Source organism: Nelumbo lutea, chromosome 5 (assembly GCF_056320005.1).
Source record: "Nelumbo lutea isolate HS-2025 chromosome 5, American lotus-T2T, whole genome shotgun sequence".
Lineage (NCBI taxonomy): Eukaryota > Viridiplantae > Streptophyta > Magnoliopsida > Proteales > Nelumbonaceae > Nelumbo > Nelumbo lutea.
Window position 1 is genome coordinate 1,214,500 of NC_142688.1, and position 19,794 is coordinate 1,234,293.

At 44.0% G+C, this 19,794-nt stretch overlaps 1 protein-coding gene across 3 annotated transcripts; it reads right to left on the reverse strand.

Annotated features, from left to right (window-relative positions):
* Positions 1–5,429: 5,429 nt before the first annotated feature.
* LOC148849732 (glutamate receptor 3.2-like) lies at positions 5,430–10,769 on the reverse strand. Of its 3 annotated transcripts, XM_088945374.1 has the most exons (8): positions 10,339–10,601; positions 10,093–10,203; positions 9,401–9,687; positions 7,924–9,266; positions 7,562–7,839; positions 7,188–7,219; positions 6,697–7,091; positions 5,430–6,143 (listed from the first exon to the last, which is right to left on the reverse strand). In XM_088945374.1, exons 3-8 carry the CDS (start codon positions 9,648–9,650, stop codon positions 5,655–5,657), a joined length of 2,787 nt encoding a protein of 928 aa, XP_088801500.1. In that variant the 5' UTR covers positions 9,651–9,687; positions 10,093–10,203; positions 10,339–10,601; the 3' UTR covers positions 5,430–5,654. The 3 variants fall into 3 exon arrangements, with proteins under 3 accessions (XP_088801500.1, XP_088801499.1, XP_088801501.1); XM_088945373.1 differs by lacking the exon at positions 10,093–10,203 and having other exon boundaries at positions 10,339–10,769; XM_088945375.1 differs by lacking the exon at positions 10,339–10,601 and having other exon boundaries at positions 10,093–10,220.
* Between the last annotated feature and the right edge of the window lie 9,025 nt (positions 10,770–19,794).

The window sequence follows — 19,794 nt, forward strand, 5'->3', positions numbered from 1 at the left end:
GAGGTTCTCTCCCTGTCTCTCTTTTTTGCAAGGGATCAGCCACATGGTGATTGGTGAACACTGAACAATGCTTTTACGCACTCATTACAAGGTATGGTTTTTAAAACGAACCTTAAACAGAACCGGTCAGGGGACCAGTTTCTGGTTAAGCGGTTCAACCGTCCGGGTCGAATGGTTCGACCTGTGATGTCATAAATAAAGTACAAATAAAAATATTTATAAATAATAAAAATAGCATAAAATTAAATAAAATACAGAAAATAAAACTATCTAAATAAAAAACAATACAGTACAAAATACATAGAAAATATAAAAATAAAATACAGAAAAATTCTAAAAAATATGGAAAAAACACAAAAAATACAGAAAAACGGAAAAATAAAACAGAAAATTGCACAAAAACAGAAAAGAAAAACTCTAGAATGTTAAATCCTAGAATGCAAAAATCCTTGACCTAAAATCAAGATTCACAAGGATAGATTCTCTTGGCACCAAAATAAAAGGGGAGAAATAGGAGCATTCACTCTAGAATGTTAGATTGATATGCAAGCAAGATTGATCTGTAAAAGACTATACATTAATTTTACCTAATTGATCAAAAAATTACATTAATTTGTACTTAAGCACTATGCCAAATGCTAATCCCTAAGCTTCAAACAAGCAAAAGCTTCAAAATTTTGTTTTTTCTTCAATTTCTGAGAATTTCTTTAGAACTGTTCCTAGGTGTCAAAAACACTCACAATCAATCTCCAAATCTTTAGAACTGTCTGCCATTGCAAGTCAGTCACCGCTGCAAACTCGCCTGCCGCAAAGCTTGGAAGTGTTGCAAATTGCAAAAAAACGTTGGTCACCACTATAAACACGTCGTCGCCGGTTGCTGTTAATCGCAGTTGGTTGGTGTTTGTTGTTGTCGAACGCTAGAGGTGCTAGCTGCTGTTGCAAACTCGCCTGCTACAAGGCCTGGAAGTGCTGCAAATTGCAAAAAACGTTGGCCGCCACTACAAACTCGTCGTCGCAAGTCGCCGTTAATTGCCATCGGTCGGTGTGTGTCACCGTCGAACGTTGGAGGTACTGGCCACCGCAGGTGGTCGGTTGGGTGTGAGGGCTGAGAGGAGGGAAGAACGAAGGGTTAGAACAAAAATGGGGTTCTAACCCTACATTCGATTAATTGATTTGGGATGGGGATATTAAAGTAATTTTACTTTTTGTTTTTTTTTTTTATTTATAACAGTGAAAATAAAAATGAGAACCCGCAAACCGCTGCTTGGGTCAAACGGTTTAGTGGTTTTCTGACCTTTTTCAACGTTTTTTAGAGATTTCCGGTTTTTATAATAACCGAACCTTGGGGCCTGACCGGTTATCGGTTTTGAAAACCATGTTACAAGGGGTCGTGTTGGAGCAGTCATGCTAAATAGAAAGTGTGAGCTGCCCTATTAATCGCTCGTTGGCCAAGCAAAAATTTTGATCTCTACCATACCCATGTGTATCCAAAATTCATCCATATTCACATCTATGTCAGATCTGTACTCAGCCAACTCATAGTATGTGCCAACCTGATCCGGACTGATGGATGTGATTTCCTTCAAATAACATAATTATTTGCATTTCTAATTAAACTACTCTCCATGCATGCAAGCTTTTATACCACATCTTTATAAACGGTAGCTCCTTTATCAGTTGATACCCATAGGCTCTCCACCCAAGTCTCACCTAGGAGTACAATTTGGGTCAGGTTGGATTGAGAATTTGTCAAATTTTCAATGGACCCAAATTATACCCCGTCTATTATACAATTGAATTTCTTCTAATTAAACAACCCGACTTGCAGCCCTCACCCTTCCCTCCCTCTTCATCCACATTTGCTCTAAATCATATTCCCACACTATGGACTTCCATAGTTGGGTACCTTGCCAGCATCAACACTTAATTTACGGTAAATGCATATAGATTGAAGAATGAAGGGAACTTCTAGGAGGCACAAAGATGGGGTAGGAGGATGTGAACAAAATTTTGTGTGCATGTTATGAGTAAGATTAGGGGTGCAAATGGATCAGATCATGATCCGATCTAAGATCCTCCTATTTTATTGAATTCACATCTTCTTAGTTCGGATTTTTGGATCAGATAATAGGATCTGATCTGATATATATAAGTTAAATATAACACACACACACACACACACATATATATATATATATTATTTATTTATTTATTTATAAATGTATTATTTATATTGTATTTTTGCAAAATTTATTATATTACTTATTTTTTTTTAAATATGTATATATAAGATCGAAGTAGCTGAAAAGATTTTTGTATTTTTTGTGTTTCCTTATTTAAATTATTATACTTTTTCTTTTAATAATTTATTTATTTATTTATTTTAAAATGGACTGAATCTCCCCTTAACGGTGTTGGATCAGATTTGAATCAGGGTATCTGACTCATTTGCTTCCCTAAATAAGATGTGAGATTGTGCGGCTGTAGTGGCCTATATACATGCCACATACACAGCGTTTGTGTGGAGCAGATCTGGACTTGGGGTAAGGGTGTTTGAATGCATCACCAAACAGCATGTGACATCAGGATCTGCTGGTAAATTACCTATCAAGCAAGGATCTCCAATGGGATTGCAATCTATGCTTACACACGCTCGAAGGTGAGCTTCTACAAAGGGATCTCACCATTAGGTAACCAGGATCAGGAGTGGATGAAAAGGTATTTCTAGTTCAGTGCTGCACATTGTAACCGCTCATTGGGAACATCTTCCGTGGGGGGATGTTTCCAACCCCTAATTCATGGCTGCAATGTGCTACGTGGTTGGTGTAAAGAGTTCTCTATGAGAAGAAGATCTGGATTCTATTATGAAGTAAGTGCACATTTTTAAGTAGTTCATTCAACGGATCACACTTTTTATTTGTTTTAGTTAATGATTCATGCCTAAAATATTTGAAAAACAATGATCATGTAGGCGTTATAAGTTCTATACATTGTATTCTTTTATCAGCTTTTGTGATCAGCGAAGGAGTTGATGTGGTAGCAAACAAATTGGTAGTGGTGATTACTGTTAAACTTTATTTCCTTTGAGTATTTGGCTTCAAACTTTTTATACTTTTACAGAGACAAACAAATTTTATACTCCAGCGTTGATATGAAAATGGTATCTATTCTTCAATAGGCAAGATCATTGTTTTAAAAGACTTAAGTCTTTGCGCATGCATGAGGTGTACGCAGTACGCTAAGGTGTGTGAGGCTTAAGTCTCTCAAGACTCAAGGCGTGAGGCATAAAAAGACGTAAACCTCAAGTGTTAATAACTATTTAGTTAATTAATATAAAAATATTTTATGCATTTTTATAATTGAAAATATATGAAAGAAATATTCTAATAATCACGATCCAAATAAAAAGAGTAAAAATGAAAAACCAATAGATCAAATCAAGTTTTATTAGTTTCTCTTAGTGTTTTAAGAGAGTTTAAAACCAAAAGGGCCAATTAAGTTCTTAATTCCTCTTGGATAAATCAAGGGAGTTTTTTTTTTTTCTTATTATTCTAAATATAGCATCCCAAATTTGTTGTTTTTCTCGTTTTCCTAATGGATTATTCTTTTTATTTTATTTTATTTTTTGCATTGATCAAATTAACTAAGTCGTTTCCTTTCTTTTAGACTATTGGATGACCATAAGTCTAATATCAATTATATAGGTGATTCTTTATATGTTTTCTTTCTTCTAAATTGGTCATCTGAATAATTTGAGAAATTTGAATTTTGAAAAATAATGTAAACTGTTTATAATTGTTAGTTTGCTAGTTACTATTTTAGTAATTGTTTAAAAGCTGAAACTTATTGCTTGTAAACTTATATTTTATGAATATTTGTACCTTCAAACCAAACATACCCTACATTTTCCTTCATTTCTTTGCTTTCCTGCATTTTCCTTCAAACCAAACATATCCTAAATCTTACAACTCACTTTTTTGGCTCATTATGCCTCAATTACGCTTACACCCTTCACTTTCTAATAGAAAGGTACTCAAGGTAAAGTTATAGACTGCCGTACAAATACAATGTTGATAATTTAGTGTAATATTTACATCCTCCAAAGTGCATTGCATTCAGGCTATGTTTGGTTTTAACGAAAAGGTAAGAAAAGGAATATTTGTATAATTTTCCTACATTTCCTTTACTTTTTCTATTTTTTCCTTCAAACCAAACAAAGCACAGCCTTAAGGATTCATTATTAGGATTAGGAAAACAGCATATAATAGTGACAACCGTAATAGATTAAAGTCTGTGGACCGGCAATAACACTTGTTTTGGTGTTGAATTGACCCATAGTTTCCGATATGGTCTTAAAAAATTAGCTATTCAATTTTTAATCCAAGGCCCTGTTTTATTGTACCTTTTTAAGTATTTTTTATATTTTTTAAAAGTATAATAGTAAGAAAAGTATATGAACATATTTGTTTGACGTGTTCTTTATTTTTAAAAATTTTAAATTAGAAATATAGAGAACATGAAAGAACAAAAAATTAATTTGTGCCATGTGGTATTATTACACGTGATGACGTGAAAGAAAAAAAAAAAAACATTAATGTATTTAGTGTTATGTTTGTGCCATGTGGCATTGTCACATAACATGCAATATCGTTGAAAATGTACACAATTCCAAATCAATTAATTTGTCAAATCATCAAAGCGGCACTGGCTTCTTAGATGGAGCTGTCAATGAGTCGGGTTCGATTTGCCTTGAGAATCTACCAATTTCAAATCAATTATTAATAGGAACTATGTGAAATATCTACAACTGAATCAATTATTAATTGAAACAATTAGGTCTGACCCAATAATACTTGACATCTATAATTATCAACGATAATAAAAACCTTCATTTTTGTATAATACTTTTATGAAACTAACAGTAAAATACTAAATTGTTCATGGGTTGCAACCAGAAGAATTTATAGCAGCCCCAAATACCAAGTTAGTAGAAACCAACTTTTCTACATGATTTGATTGTAACAGATTCTTCTTCTTTTGAATAGATGCTTTGTTTTCATACAAAAAAAAAAGGACGAGGAGAATTTTATACATTACCAACCCTATAATCAGATTAGAACCGGAAGAACCAGTCATGAATCTCCTGATCCAATTATTAATCAGGATAAAACCACGGGACCAAACCCACCGACAGTACCTATCTTCATCAAAAAATTTAGCCCTTTGAGCAACAGAGTAGACTGCAATTTGAATCATAAGTTCTGGGGTTTCATTGTTTGAAGAGCAGAGCTAAATGGCTACTCTTACTACAGCTAATATAAGACCCGAGGATAGACCAACAATCATCTCATCTAGTATCTATGAGGCTAGACCAAACGCAGGATTTGAATCATACTTAATGGGGTTTGATTGTTTCAAGAGATCAGAGATGTGCATATACCATACATTTATGTATAATTAATTACACAAGAATGTTACAATAGAACCCTGTATACACCACTCAAAATTTTCATATATCTAGCAAGGTTAAAATTGAATGCATCTTGCTAGGAGGAAAACCTTGAAGCATTTTAGCAAAAGAGTGATTAATTAGGTTAATTAGATAAAACAGGTAAGAACTAACTTAGCCATATGTTTAAGACTGGTTAAGCTAATTAATTAGGATATGCATAACCATTGACACTACCATCTGGAGACATCTCTATTTGCCTTCCCTTGGATCCGTTCCTCTGTTCATCTTCCTTGCTGTTGATGTCCGACGACTTATCTGTTAGTTTCCTCTTCGATTTGCTACTTGATCCTTCTACCTTTTCATCAACAAATGACAAGAATGTTTGAAGGCGTGCAGAACGTGAACTCTCATGACCAGAAGAATCAACTTCATTGGGAAATTCTTGGTTGAACTGCCGTACCATCAATATGAAGTATAGAAACAATGCTATAAAGCATGCAATGCCACATATAAGAAAGAGACCCCAGAAGCTCCTTAGATGAAGCCGATCTGATTCAAGCTCAGTGCCACGTGAACTGCAAGTTTTACTAGTGAGCCACTTGTCATGAATCCTTTGGAGATCACCATTCTCTGATAGTGTCAAAATGGCAGTGGACATGTCGACAGCTAGGGGAGAGTCTCTTGGAAATGCCTAAGGAAACAAGAAAATAACAGAAGAATGTTAATACAATGACACTTAAAATTATCAACCCAAGATGCTACTTACCATAACATATCAACGCAAGAAAACAAAGAATGCTAGCCTACACCTTAATTATTAAACCAGCGCATGGACCTAAATAGGCATTTAGACATGGCTATTTAGGGAGCCCAATTTGCAGATATGTCCATACAAGCATAGCAAGGTGGTGGAAAATATATTGAAGTATAGAAAAGCTGGTAATCAAGGAAACAATGAACATTAACAAAACAGAGCACAAACAATATAATGTTTCTAATTGAATTGTTCCGAGTTTTTATTATCTTTCAAATATGCTCCACTATGTTCTGAATCATCCTCAGTATGGTTTGCACTACTTTATCTCAGTTTTCCTGGTTCCCAACTTCAAATTTAGAGTCTGGACTTATTAGTCTTATTATAATACAATGTAAATTTGAAATGAGTAGTATCAAACCCTATCAGCATCACCTGGATCAGACACTGAAATCAAGGAACAACACCTTGTTGTTATATAGATACTTACAAATCCCCATCCACTTTTGGTGAATTCCCGGCCTACTATTGAGAACTTGCACTGCTTTGAGAGGAAAAGCTCCACATATGAACGCTCATCTACCACGGCAGCAACAGTTCCCTTATCAAGGGCTGTGGCATACTCTTCTGGTGACCCAAGAGCAACAAGTCTAGATTTAGGAATGTTGAGTTCCTCGTTCAAATAGTTTTCAGCAAAAGACCCTACTTGGAATCCGATAGGCTCTGTGCTTGTCATCAAGGTTTCAATTCCTTTGATTGGTGAAGAGAGCTGTTGAACTGTGAGGATTGAAGTGAGACTTGCAGTGTAGCTTGAGTTGATTATCAGAACCACAAATAGCCATATGATCAACACAAATCGTCCAAGGGTGCTAACTGTGTTCTCTCCTGCAAGAACCACAAAATCAACTAAATAAAACTGTCTAAATGGCCATCAAACTCCTTGTATGGAGATAGAATTAATGTTCATTTTGTTTCACTTACGGTGTGCAAAAAACAAAGTTGAGAGACTGAACCTGCAAGTTGAGAAAAGAAGGGCATATCAGATGTCCTACAAAAGGTGTAATAGAGAGGCACCATTCCAACCAGAGATACAAGCAAGACATGAAAGAATATGTCTGAAAAGAACTCAACTCAACTCAGCCTTAATCCCCAATACTAAGGCAGATAAACCAGAAAAAATATATTAACTTGAAACTTCTGATATGCTACAAGATCTAGGCATTCGATTGATTCTGAATACAATAAAGTTGCTTTATTGCAACATATCCAAGTTCTTTTATTCATATAAATCATAAAGCACGATGTTTGGGTTATTTCATTTAACATAGATAACAGGAGATTTTTTAAGTACTTACCACAAAATTGTAACAACTTGTCTTTTAGGTGGCCCCCGGAATTCATCATTCATCCTATGCTCCAAAATCCAGACAACTGCTCCCACGACAAGAAAAAAGGCTGCTGTTACACACCACATCATTGGAGTGAATGGGCGAAGGAAAGCCCAAGCACTGGAGTTCAGCTTCCTGACTGGAGCCACTATTACCAGGCCTGATTCAATATATGGCTGTGTAAAATCCACAATCCTTGTTCTGTTTGTGACAATTGCAACATCACCTATAACAGCATCAAAGTCCTACAAAGATGCAAATTATAATCAATTAAAGTAACATAGGAACCTTAATTCGTAGAAAAATTTATTAGTTATGCTAGTACTTACATCTGTTGTAATCAAACGCACAAGCTCATTATAGTTTGGATTTTTAAGACCATCACCATAGGGAATGAACCTATATGGAACAGCATATGGTAGCAAGTTTATGGCAGCAAGAAATACATCTATGCAGTAACCTTTGACCATATCGGTGCCACTTACTTGTGAAATGAATTCCTGAAAACTAACTCGGTTGGGGATGCCAATCCTTAATTGCTTACCATTGTTAGGGAAAACCCACCCACGGGGCTTTGTCAATGTTTCCCCTGGCCAGATAGGATTATATAATTTTTGGTTTGAACTTGATCGGTTAGGTGGCTTAGCATACAGAGACTCAGGAGGCACAACCGATAGCCCAGAATAATTAGACCAGTAACCAATCTGCCGAAACCCAGTTCCAAGCACATTAATGATATCAAATGCAGGATTTATAATGGATCTCTCTGGATTAAATCGAATGGGTCCAGTTAAGCCCATCATATTGGTTTGCAGTATGTTGTTCAGCAATTGCTTCCCTCCATTAAAGATGCTCATTGCTTCAAGGTTCAAAGCCCCTCCCACAAAATCACGTAATTTTGTATCATTCGAGAATGAAATGGTGCCCCCCTGATCAAGTAATGCTTTGATGGCATGAGCAATTATCCATACAGTATCATAGGCATATAGACCATAGGGATTCAAGCCAATAGAGCCACCACTCAACTGACTCCACCTAGAGATGAAAGCTCTTTTCATTTCTGAATTGGGTGTGTGAGGGCGCAGTGTAAGAGCTCCTTTGATAGAATCACTGGTCACTGAAGAGAGAGGAGAAGTAGAATCCAAAACAGTAGATAGCCAAGAAGTTGCTATCCACACATAACCATTCCCCATCATTCCAAGAGAGTGAGCCACGTCAAAGACCAGGAGACCTGATTTAGAGTAAGTGATCAAAACGATCACCCGAGACTCCATTAATGCCAATTTAACCAGTATATCCGTAATTTCACCTCGTGTAGCTTCAGGGTCAGGGGGAAGAGCAGCTTTATAAGATATCTTGCAGCGTCTCTCTGCAAGTTTATCACCTAGTGCAGCTAAACCATTTCGCCCACCATCATCATCAGTGAAGACTGCAATTACCTCTCTCCAACCATAATAACTCACAATTTCTGCAATTGCAGACATCTGGAACAGATCATTGGGTGCCGTTTGCACAAAGAATGGATACTGAAGAGAAGAGAGAGTGGGATCCAGGGCCGTGAAAGACAATAGAGGCACTTGGAGTTCGTTTGCAAGATGTGAGATTACATGCGCCATGATAGAATTCTGAGGACCAATGATGGCCACAGTATCCATCTCCATATACTGTAGAGCTGTAACAAGTAGCAGAATTGGAACCACAAATATTAGATTATCTAACCAAGGCAAGACTCGTTGCAAATAATATGAGAATCCACAATATGGCATTGCCAAAAGCAAGCGAAGAGATATTCAAAACACATAGTACCCCCAATAATGCCGGAAAATCCGCTATAGTTGGAGTCATGCAATGTAAGAACCAATTTGCTTCCACCAAGAACACTAGGATCAGAATTCACATCATCCACAGCAGCTTTCATGGCAATCTTCGCAACTCTCCCATTTATAGTATTGAAGGTGAAAATAGCTCCGATGTTCAGGACGGAAGGTCTTGGACCACCATTTGACAACACTCCGAAGTAAAGGATTGACAATGGAACAAGCCAAACCAGGTTCATGGTGAGATTAAATGATGAAGAACCAGATTATCCCACCCTGTTTACAAATCATACAGATGTCGAAATGAAGAGAAAAAAACAAGGGGCTCAAAACCCAATTACCAATTCAAAATGAAAAACTCATAAATACACACAGAAAAACATACAAAGCTCAAACTCTAGTGATAGATAACAGACATATAAGAAGAGATCGAATAAAACGTGGAAAACCTCAACCCAATGCTACACAATCAGCCGCGAAAAACAGTATGTTTTACCAATCGAGCTTTGGCTTATAAGAAAAAGGAGGAGGAGGAGGGGAAGGAGAAGGGGAAGGAGGGGGAGAAGGAGAAACGAGGGCTACTGTAACCCCAAAACCAAAATTCCATTAACAGCATAAGAAAAGAAGTTCACTTTCCACCAAATCTGTGACAAGAATGTAAAAATCAAGGTAGAGACTCACCCCAGAGAGAAGAAATCATGACGGAAGGAAAGGCAGAGCAGTATTGAACACAGCCCTTATTTTTTATTTTGAGAAACAAGAGAGATGCATTTCTGGGGGAAAAATGGTCATCTGAATTTTAAAAAATATTAAAAAAAGCAGCCACGAAGCAACAAGAAAAAAAACAAAAGGAGAGAATCAGTTAGCTCAGAAGTGGCAACTTTCAATTTAAAATTTCAGATAATTCAAGATGGAGAAAGAGAATACCCAATATTCCCTGTATTATTGCTGAAAGAAACTTGGGTCAGTTGGGTTCCACTTCCCAAATCCCACCTCCCCAGTCCCCACTACTAGTTTTATGGAAGCAACACCAAGTAGTCCCTTGTCTGGCGACCACCGGTCGATAGTGGCATGATTGAAAGCTTGAAACTGAGAGGATAAATGCAAGATATGGAGAGAGAAGCTCAAGGAACCGAAGAGCGGTATCTGGGGTATGGAACATGAAGTGGGTGATGACGACGATGGTGCAGGGATGATGATGATGATGATGAATACAAATATAATATGCATGATGGCATGAATATGAGTCAACCATGGATGTGGAAATTACTGGGTTTCTGAATTTATCCTGGGATTAGGTTAAAAAGGGACGGGGTGGTGGAGATTTTCTTTCAAAATTGAACGAATGGCAAAATGGCATTTCTCTCTCTCCTTTTTTATTTATTTATTTATTTCTGTGGATGGTCTTTGCTTGTCGTCTTTCCAGATGCAGCAGATGCAGACAGATTTGTCTTCTGCAACGAGACCCCGCCCACCGATCCAATTCTTTCGAGTCCGCATCTGCTAGTACCTTGGACCAGCATCTTGCTAATCCAAACCAATAAAAAACCTTCACGAAGCCCCAATTCCTTTAACTGAAAAACTAACGGCAGTCTTAGGACTCCAAAATGAACTATGAATTTCGCCTTTAAAATCCTTTTACTCTCCCTAAACTGCGAACTTCGGCGGTAAGATCATTTTTACCAAAAACCAGAAAAACTTTCACCGTTATTTTCTCCGATATAACGAGGTATATTTCCCTCCGATCTCCTCTTCCTCTTTTTTCTTTTACATCAATATTGATGTAGCGCTATCCGATTGGACTTAGCTGTCCGCTGCCTTGCTTTCGAACGGGGTAGCAGGGATCCTAAAATGGGAGAGATGGGAAAGCTCCGGGAGGAACCCGGTGTAAAGGCTCCGAAGCTCAAGTTAGAATCTTTCAAAAGCAAGGTAATACCAGATAGCGCAAAGTTTGCATACCTCCGTTGTCGGGGGGCAGGGGGCTCTTATAGTCACTTCGCGTACTCGTCCCGAGGCCCTTGTCAGATCGGGTATGATTACCCTTGCGCTTGTCAACTCGGTCGTCGTCCCTTCTGCTGAGACAACCGTCACTGCCTAACCATCTAACTGGAGATGGCGGCGTCAGTGGCGGTGGCAGATGGCCGTTTAGAGTGCTGCTGCCAAAATGTCAGATCCCAAGTTAGTCAGGCGTGGTGCCCTCGGGCACGGACTTCCCTGGTGTCAGGCATGGTACGACTTGTTTGGCTTTGGTGCCTAGAAGATGATGCGAAGTGCTGAGCGAGGCGGTCTTGAGCTCGGAGGTATCCCGAACTGTAACAAGGTGGGCCAGTTCGGCGAAGTGTGTCCCGAGCTATTACAAGGTGGCAGTTCGACGTAGTCTACCCCGAGCTGTTACAAGGTGGGTTAGTTCGGCGAAGTGTGTCCCGAGCTGTTACAAGGTGGCAGTTCGGCGAAGTCTACCCCGAGCTGTTACAAGGTGGGTCAGTTCGGCAAAATGTATCCCGAGCTGTTACAATGTGCAGTTCAGCGAAGTCTACCCCAAGCTGTTACAAGGTGCAGTTCGGCGAAGTCTATCCCGAGCTGTTACAAGGTGGGTTAGTTCGGCGAAGTGTGTCCCCTTGTTCCCGCCTAGGCTTGACCCTTTTTGTCGAGCTGTCGTTTCTGCCACGTGTCTCATAATAAAGAGGTCGGGCCAAATCTTCCTTCATCACTTGCCCCCCACTCCTTGCGCCGAGGGCCTTGCCATGGTGTGAGGAGTTTTCACGAGGTGGTTGTAGATTTGTCCCGTCCTTCAAACCTTCACTGTATGAGACGCTTTTGCTAGGGTTTTTTCGATTTTCGAGAAGGCTGGAAACGTGCCTTACTCAAGAACGCTGGTGGTTGTGACCGTGCGTTTTAAATTTCAAACCAACTCGCGCTGCTGGGACGTGACAGCGGGTCATTTCAAAAAGGCACGCCACTGCTGTACGTACGCCGTCGACTATCAGGGAGACGTGCGACGCGTCAGATTCGAAAAGACGCGTGTCGAAGCGATGTCGGTTTCAAAAAAGCCGTGCTGACGTTTTGCTTTTTTTCGGAAAGACGTGTGCCAATCACGTCTCGACTTTAAGGGTTGCGCGGTTGGTAAGAACGTGGGCCGTTGGATCGTCTTCAGTCTGCACGGTCGATTCTTGGTTACTGTAGCTATAAATAGTGGGGGACCCCGGTTGGTTTGTCACTTCTGCGGTTGTCTATCGAGTTCGCGTCCAACCTTCCAACTCGCGTCTGAGTCTCTTCCAGCTCGCGTCAAGGCTGGTTATACAGTCTTCACGGTTCTTTAGCTTGTTCTTCAAACTTTCCGGTGAGTATTCTTGAATCTCTTTTCCCCAATGTCTAGCTTTGATAGCTCAGACGATTCTTCGAGTAGGGCCGACGTAGGTTCCACCAACCGAGCCGTGTCCCCAGACTGCCTCCGTGATCCTGAGGTGGAGCTTGAAGACTATGAACTAGTGGGCCGAGTTGCTTCGGGCAGTTTGGCGTCTACCTCCCGCCGAGGTCGGATGCTAGACAGGTTTGGTCCTTCGACCATGATGCCTGAGGGGCTTCAATCCATACTTCTGTCCTACAATCTTCTTAGGGGGTACACATATTTCATTCCTTCGGGTAGCTTTCCTTGGGAACACGGTCTCGACGAGATCATGATTTTTCGAGAGTAGCTTGCTGCAGGGTTGCGACTTCCTTTCCACCCTTTCAGACCGGGTGGGGTGAGGCCGCTCCCGACTTGGGCGTAACTCTTGATAAAGAGACGGTGAAGGGTTTTCGGCAGTGGGCACGACAAGGCTTAAATTGCCACCACTACTTAACGGAGGCTAAGCTTTTTGCAGCCGGCCTGAGTTCGGGTAGGTTTTTGGCTATGCGGTTTCTTGCTTGCTCTGTTCCTTCATTTTTTCTGATGTCGAACTCGTTTCTGCAGGTGTGATGGATGCGGAGAGAACTCGCGGCGGGCGTTTGTTCCAAGGTATGAAGAGGAGGAAGCGGGTCGCCAAGCAAACTCGTAACGAGCTGCCCCTGGATGAGGAGCCCCAAGCCCCAGACCATACGACAGAGGATCTGCCCAGGGAGCCCGAAGTGACTCCACCGATGCACGAGACTGCCGGGGCGCCTTTCGCTGAAACCACCCATACGGGCGCTCCTGCGTACTCAAGTGCTCCTCACTCCGGGTCTGCTCATACGCGGGCTGGGCCCTCAAGCTCGGGAGCTCAAGGGGAGTTTAGGAGCGTGTTGATGCCAAACTACGCTCTTCAAAAGAGTAGGGACGCTACTTTCCCCGAGGAGGTCGCGGCGTGGACCGATCTTCCCTTGAATCAGGTCGCTTGCCGCGCCGTAACACATGCCATGGTGGTAAGTGAGATTCTGTCTTTTTTAACTCCATTGCTTCTGTTGTCTTTTTGCTCACTTGTTTCTTTTGGTAGGTGAATTCTTCGATTCATGCCTTGGCGGCCCAAGTGGAGAGGAGCTCGCGACAGGCGTGAGCTGCTGAGGCTGCTGCTCATGCTGCTGAAGAAGCCTTCCGTGCTGCAGAGGCAAATACCCGGGCTGCTGAGGCGGCTGCTTACGCTGCTGAAAAGGCTGCTCGCGTCGCGATGGCCAGACAGGCGAGGTCTCAGTGTGACGCCGAGGCCATGGGGGTAGTTGTCAAGCACATGGCGGACTTGAAGTTGGATTTGCAGCATCAAGTCGAGTATCTTCAGGAGGACATTAGGGAGAGAACACAGATTTTTTCCCAAGGCATTGAAGATGCCAAAAAGAAGGCAGTTGAAGACTACATTGCCTCCCCGCGTTTTGACGATCTGATGGTGGACTCTTACAGGAGGGGGTTCAAGTTGAGCCGGTGGATGATCCGGAATACATACCCCGACCTCGATGTAAGTGCCATAACCACTTCGCGCATAACTCAGGAGATGGCCAATGTTGTCGATGGCGAGCCGGACTCTGAAGGAGAGGCAGGGCCTTCGGGTGTTGTTGAAGTGCCTTCCGATGGTGAAGAAGTGGCTCCGGGCATGTAATTTTTTTTTTGTTTTTTTTCCAGTGTACTGTTTCTTGCAATGGAGTCTTTCCCCTTGCTCATTTTCCCCGAGCTGTTTCTTTGCCGGGTTTTTAAATTTGCGTGGCCTTTTATGCCGCAAACTGATTTTTGTCGAGCTGATAATGTGCTGAAGTTCCTCGGCTTGTCTTGTGGCACATGGCCCGATTTCGTCCACTTCGCTAGGTGGTTTATAGGTAGTATCGCCTCAAGTTCACGATGTTCCACGTTCGGGGTACTCGTTTGCCTTCCAAGGTTTCGAGTTCGTATGCGCCCTCGAGTGCTGTTTTTACTTTATAGGGCCCTTCCCAATTAGGTCCAAGCTTGCCCACGCCGGGTTCGGGCACCATAATCTTCCGGAGGACCAGGTCACCGACTCGGAAGCTTCATCGCTTTACTCTGCTATTGTAGTAGCGAGCTACCTGTTGCTGGTATGCCGCTGTTCGGATGTGCGTGAGGTCCCTTACCTCGTCCAGTAGGTCGAGGTTGGTGCGTAACTCGTCTCCGTTCGTCCGATCGTCGAATGTTTCTAATCGCAACGTTGGTATTTCGATTTCCGCCGGGATCACCGCTTCAGTGCCGTAGGTGAGGTTGAAGGGGGTTTCTCCCGTCGCTGCTTTTTTGGTCGTTCGGTGAGCCCATAAGACACTTGGTAGCTCTTCGGCCCACAATCCCTTAGCTCGATCCAGACGTGCTTTCAGTCCGCGCAGGATGGCTCTGTTCATTACCTCCGTCTGACCGTTTGCCTGTGGGTGCGCGACTGACGTGAAATTTTTCCGAATCCCCATGTCCTGGCACCACTCTTGGAACTTGATATCCTCGAATTGTTTGCCGTTGTCGGAAATTAGAACCCGAGGTAATCCGAACCGACATACTATGTTCTTCCAAAAGAAGTTCTGTATGTTTCGAGCCGTAACAGTTGCTAGAGGTTCGGCTTCTATCCACTTCGTAAAATAATCCACCGCGACAACTAAGAATTTTGTTCTGCCTGTTGCTGGTGGGAATGGCCCAAGGAGGTCGATGCCCCATTGTGCAAAGGGCCACGGGCTGGCGAGGTATTTGAGGTCGGAGGCAGGTTGATGGTGGATGTTAGCGTGCTTCTGACACTTGTTGCATTTTTTGACGAGCTCGACAGCTTCTGCCTTCATCATTGTCCAATAGTATCCTTGTCGAAGTGCCTTTTGGGCGAGTGCTCTGCCCCCCAAGTGTCCGCCACACAGGCCTTCATGAGTGTCGCGGAGTACAAACTCGACTTCAGTAGGTCGCAGGCACCGCAAATAGGGGAGTGTGTACGACCGTCGGTATAACCGTTCGTCTATTATGACATATTTGGCCGCTTGGCGCTGCACCCTTTTGGCGGCATTGCGTTCTACAGGGAGGGTTCCGTCTATCAGGAAGCTCGCGAGTGGATCGATCCAGCTCGGCTCTGCTTCTAAGATGGGAGCGACCTCCTCTGTCCCCCCGAGAATACTAGGCCGAGGTAAGTCCTCTATGTACACAGTTCTCATATTGTTGTGACTCGTGCTGGCTAACCGGGACAGGGCGTCGGCCTCAGCATTTTCGGACCTCGGGATTTGCCTGATGATGTGTGACCGGAAGTTGAGCAGGGCTTCTTTTACTTTGGCCAAATATGCGATCATGGAGAGATCGCGTGCTTCGTATTCGCCGGTAACTTGGTTTATCACGAGCTGAGAATCGCTGCAGATGACCAAGTGTTTTGCCTTAACCTTTCACGCTAGGTCCAGCCCGGCGATTAGCGCTTCGTACTCTGCCTCGTTGTTGGATGCCGCGAACTCAAAGCGTAGTGCGTACTCTACTTTTGTGCCGCTCGGGCCGCAGAAGACTATTCCAGCTCCGCTGCCCTGCAGGTTCGAGGAACCATCCACGTGAAGGATCCAGGGCTCCTCATCTCAATTCGCTCTTCGCCTGATTAGGAGAGATGCCACACTAGATGCTACTTCACGGGGTTCGAACTCTATGGGCTCAGGAGCTCCGGGTTTGTCGCAAATGTGGACCTCGGGCTCGACCTGTGGGGCTTCGTGGCTGAAAGTGCACTCGGCGATAAAATCTGCCAAAGCTTGGGCCTTGATAGCGGTTCTCGGTTTGTACTGGAGATCATACTCGCTGAGTTCGATGGCCCATTTCGTCAGTCGACCGGAGACTTCGGGTTTGAGTAAAACTTGTTTGAGAGGTTTGTCAGTTAGGACGATGACTATATGAGCCTGGAAGTACGGGCGGAGTTTCCGAGCTGCTATTACTAGGGCGTATGCTAGTTTTTCTATCTCCAGGTACCTTGCCTCTGCTCCCTGCAAAATTTTACTAACATAATATATGGGTCGTTGGACCCGGTTTGTTTCCTTTATTAGAACCGAACTGACTGCCTCGTTGCTGGCCGAGAGGTACAGTTGTAAGACCTCACCCACCTCGGGCCAGGCTAAGGTTGGCACACTAGCGAGGTAACCTTTTAGTTCGTCGAACGCGAACTGGCAGTCCTGGGTCCATTCGAACCCTTTGCCTTTGACTGCCTTGAAGAAGGGTAGGCAGCGGTCTGCTGACTTGGACAAGAAGCGGCTTAGAGCGGCTATGCGGCCGTTCAGCCTCTGAACCTCTTTTACTTTCCGAGGTGGTTTCATATCTAGAATGGCTTTTACTTTGTCCGGGTTGGCCTCAATACAACGCCGATTGACAATGTAGCATAGGAACTTGCCGAGGTGACGCCGAAGACACACTTGTTGGGATTCAACTTCATACTAAACTGACGCAGAATTTGGAAAATAGAATCTAAGTCTTGTATTAACTCTTGTGAAAACTGAGTTTTGACGACCATGTCGTCTACATAGCATTCTATCTTCGTACCAATCAGGGACCGAAATAGCTTATTTACAAGTCTTTGGAAAGTTGCCCCGGCGTTTTTTAGTCCGAAGGGCATGACTTTGTAGCAATACAGGCCGAACTCGGTAATGAAGCTGGTTTTTTCCTCATCGGATGGGTCCATCCTAACTTGGTTGTAGCCCGAGTAGGCGTCCAGGAAGCTTAGCAACTCGTTTCTCGAGGTCACGTCCACTAGGCGGTCAATTGTGGGGAGGGGGAAGCAATCTTTCGGGCAAGCTCGGTTCAGGTCGGTATAGTCGACGCACATGCGCCACTTGCCGCTTGCCTTTTTTACCAACACCATGTTGGCCACCCAGCTCGGGTAGTGGACTTCCCTTATGAAGTTTGCTACAAGGAGCTTTTCAACCTCCTCGTCGACCGCTCTCCAGCGTTCTGGGGCTAAGTTGCGTTTCTTCTGTCTAACGGGTCTGACTACAGGGTCAGTATTAAGTTTGTGAGTTATCAGTCTGGGGCTAATGCCGGGCATGTCGGCCGCGGACTAGGCAAAAATATCTAAATTTTGGAGTAAAAAACTTACCAGTTCGGCTCGTAGGGGATCTTCGATGGAAGCTCCGATGCTTAGTGTGCGAGCTGGGTCCGTAGCTGAAGCCTGGATTGCGACTGTTTCCTCCGTGGGCGAAGCTCGCTCCTCACCTTGCTCCGCCGGCCGCTCCAGCTCGAGGTCGTCAGCCGCCTTGGTTTTTCCCTTTAGGGCGGCAACATAGCACTTGCGGGACTCGAGCTGGTCGCCCCGCGCTACCCCTATACCGAAGTCCGTAGGGAACTTCATGGCCAAATAGTAGGTGGAGACCGCCGCCCGTAGGACATGCGTGATTGGCCGCCCTATTATGGCATTTTATGGGGAGGGGGTCGCGACTACCAGGAAATCATGGTTGAGTCTGACTGCACAAGGCCATGTGCCGATTTCCACAGGGACAGTTATTTTCCCGAGGGGCCTAACTTCCTCTCCGCTGAAACCTACCAGGGGAGTGTTCGCGGGCTTCAGCTCGCTCCTCTTTAACTGCAGCTGGTCAAATGCCGATTTGAAGAGGATGTCCGCTGAGCTACCCGAATCTACGAGTACGCGCCTGACCTCAAAATCGTTGATCCTTAGCTTAATGACAAGCGCGTCATCATGGGGGTAGTGGACTCCTCGCGCGTCGTCCTCCGTGAAAAAGATTGGCTCTTCGGTCTTTGGCCTCTTTGGGGGGTTCCTTTCTTCGAGGGCCACTTCGCGAACTGAAGTCTGGGCTGCTGCCGAGGTACACCCCGCTACTACGGATCCTCCCACTATTACATGGATGGTTCCCCGAACTGGCCTCTCTTCCGGAGGCTGCTTCTACAACGGTTCGGCAGGTCTGTTGCTAGACTCGGGTGCATCCTTTTCTTGCTCCCCTTGCCGACCTGCTTTATTGTTATTGTTGTGTTGTACAAAATTTCTCAAGTATCCGCGACGGATGAGTCCCTCTATGGAAACTACAGTACAAATTCTTGTTTCTATCGTTCGGATTTCCCTTCAGGTGAGGTGGCCACTTAACGTACGGAGCGTCTTTGATCGTCATTAAGATCTCTGTCCGCCTCATGTTCAACTGCGTGTAGTCCGTCCGAACTGCTAAGGGGGCCCGGAAGGGCTGGTTCGGCTTCGGCTTCGGCTCCCGGGTCAGGTTTTTTCTACTCACCGGGTTGGAGAGCTCGCCTTCTCTCTTTCTTTTCTCATTCCCGCCTTTGGTTCGTTGGTTGATCTCTTCCTCAGTCCTCATGAACTTATTCGCGAGTTTGAGGAATTCGGCCACGGTCGCGGGTTGGTTGGCCACCATGTGCCATTTGAACTCTTTGTGCGTCACCCCTCTTTTGGCCGCCGCGAGCTGCACTGCGGGGTCCAACCGTGGTATTTGCAAGCATGCCTCGTTGAACCGCTTGATGTAGCCCCGAATAGACTCTCCTTCTCTTTGGACCACTCCGAAGATGCTTTCCTCTGTTCTGGGGCACCATCGGCTGGTGACGAAGTGTGTGGTGAAGACTTGCACGAACTGGTCCCAGCACTTTATCGACCCGGGGGCCAGGTTCCTGTACCAAGTGCGGGCTACCCCCCTGAGGGTGGTGGTAAAGGCCACACACATGCACGATTCGCTAGCCCTGGCGAGGTGCATTTGCGACTGAAAGGCGTCAACGTGGTCGTTGGGGTCGAAGGACCCGTCGTACTTGTCCAGAGGTGGGAGTTTGAAGTCTCTGGGTAAGGGGACCGCCAGGAGTTCCGATGCGAGGGGGGAAGGAACGGAGAGAGCCGGGGTAGCCCCTACCTCGTCCGAGCTCGTGGCTTTGCCTCTGAGTTCCGACAAGGCGCGGGTGGCGGTCTGGCAACTTCGCCGGTGCCTTCGCCGTTGAGCGGGCCTTGTGCTGGCGCTGCTGGCCTCCGTGTTACCGAGCTCGATGGGCCCGGAGTGCTAGTA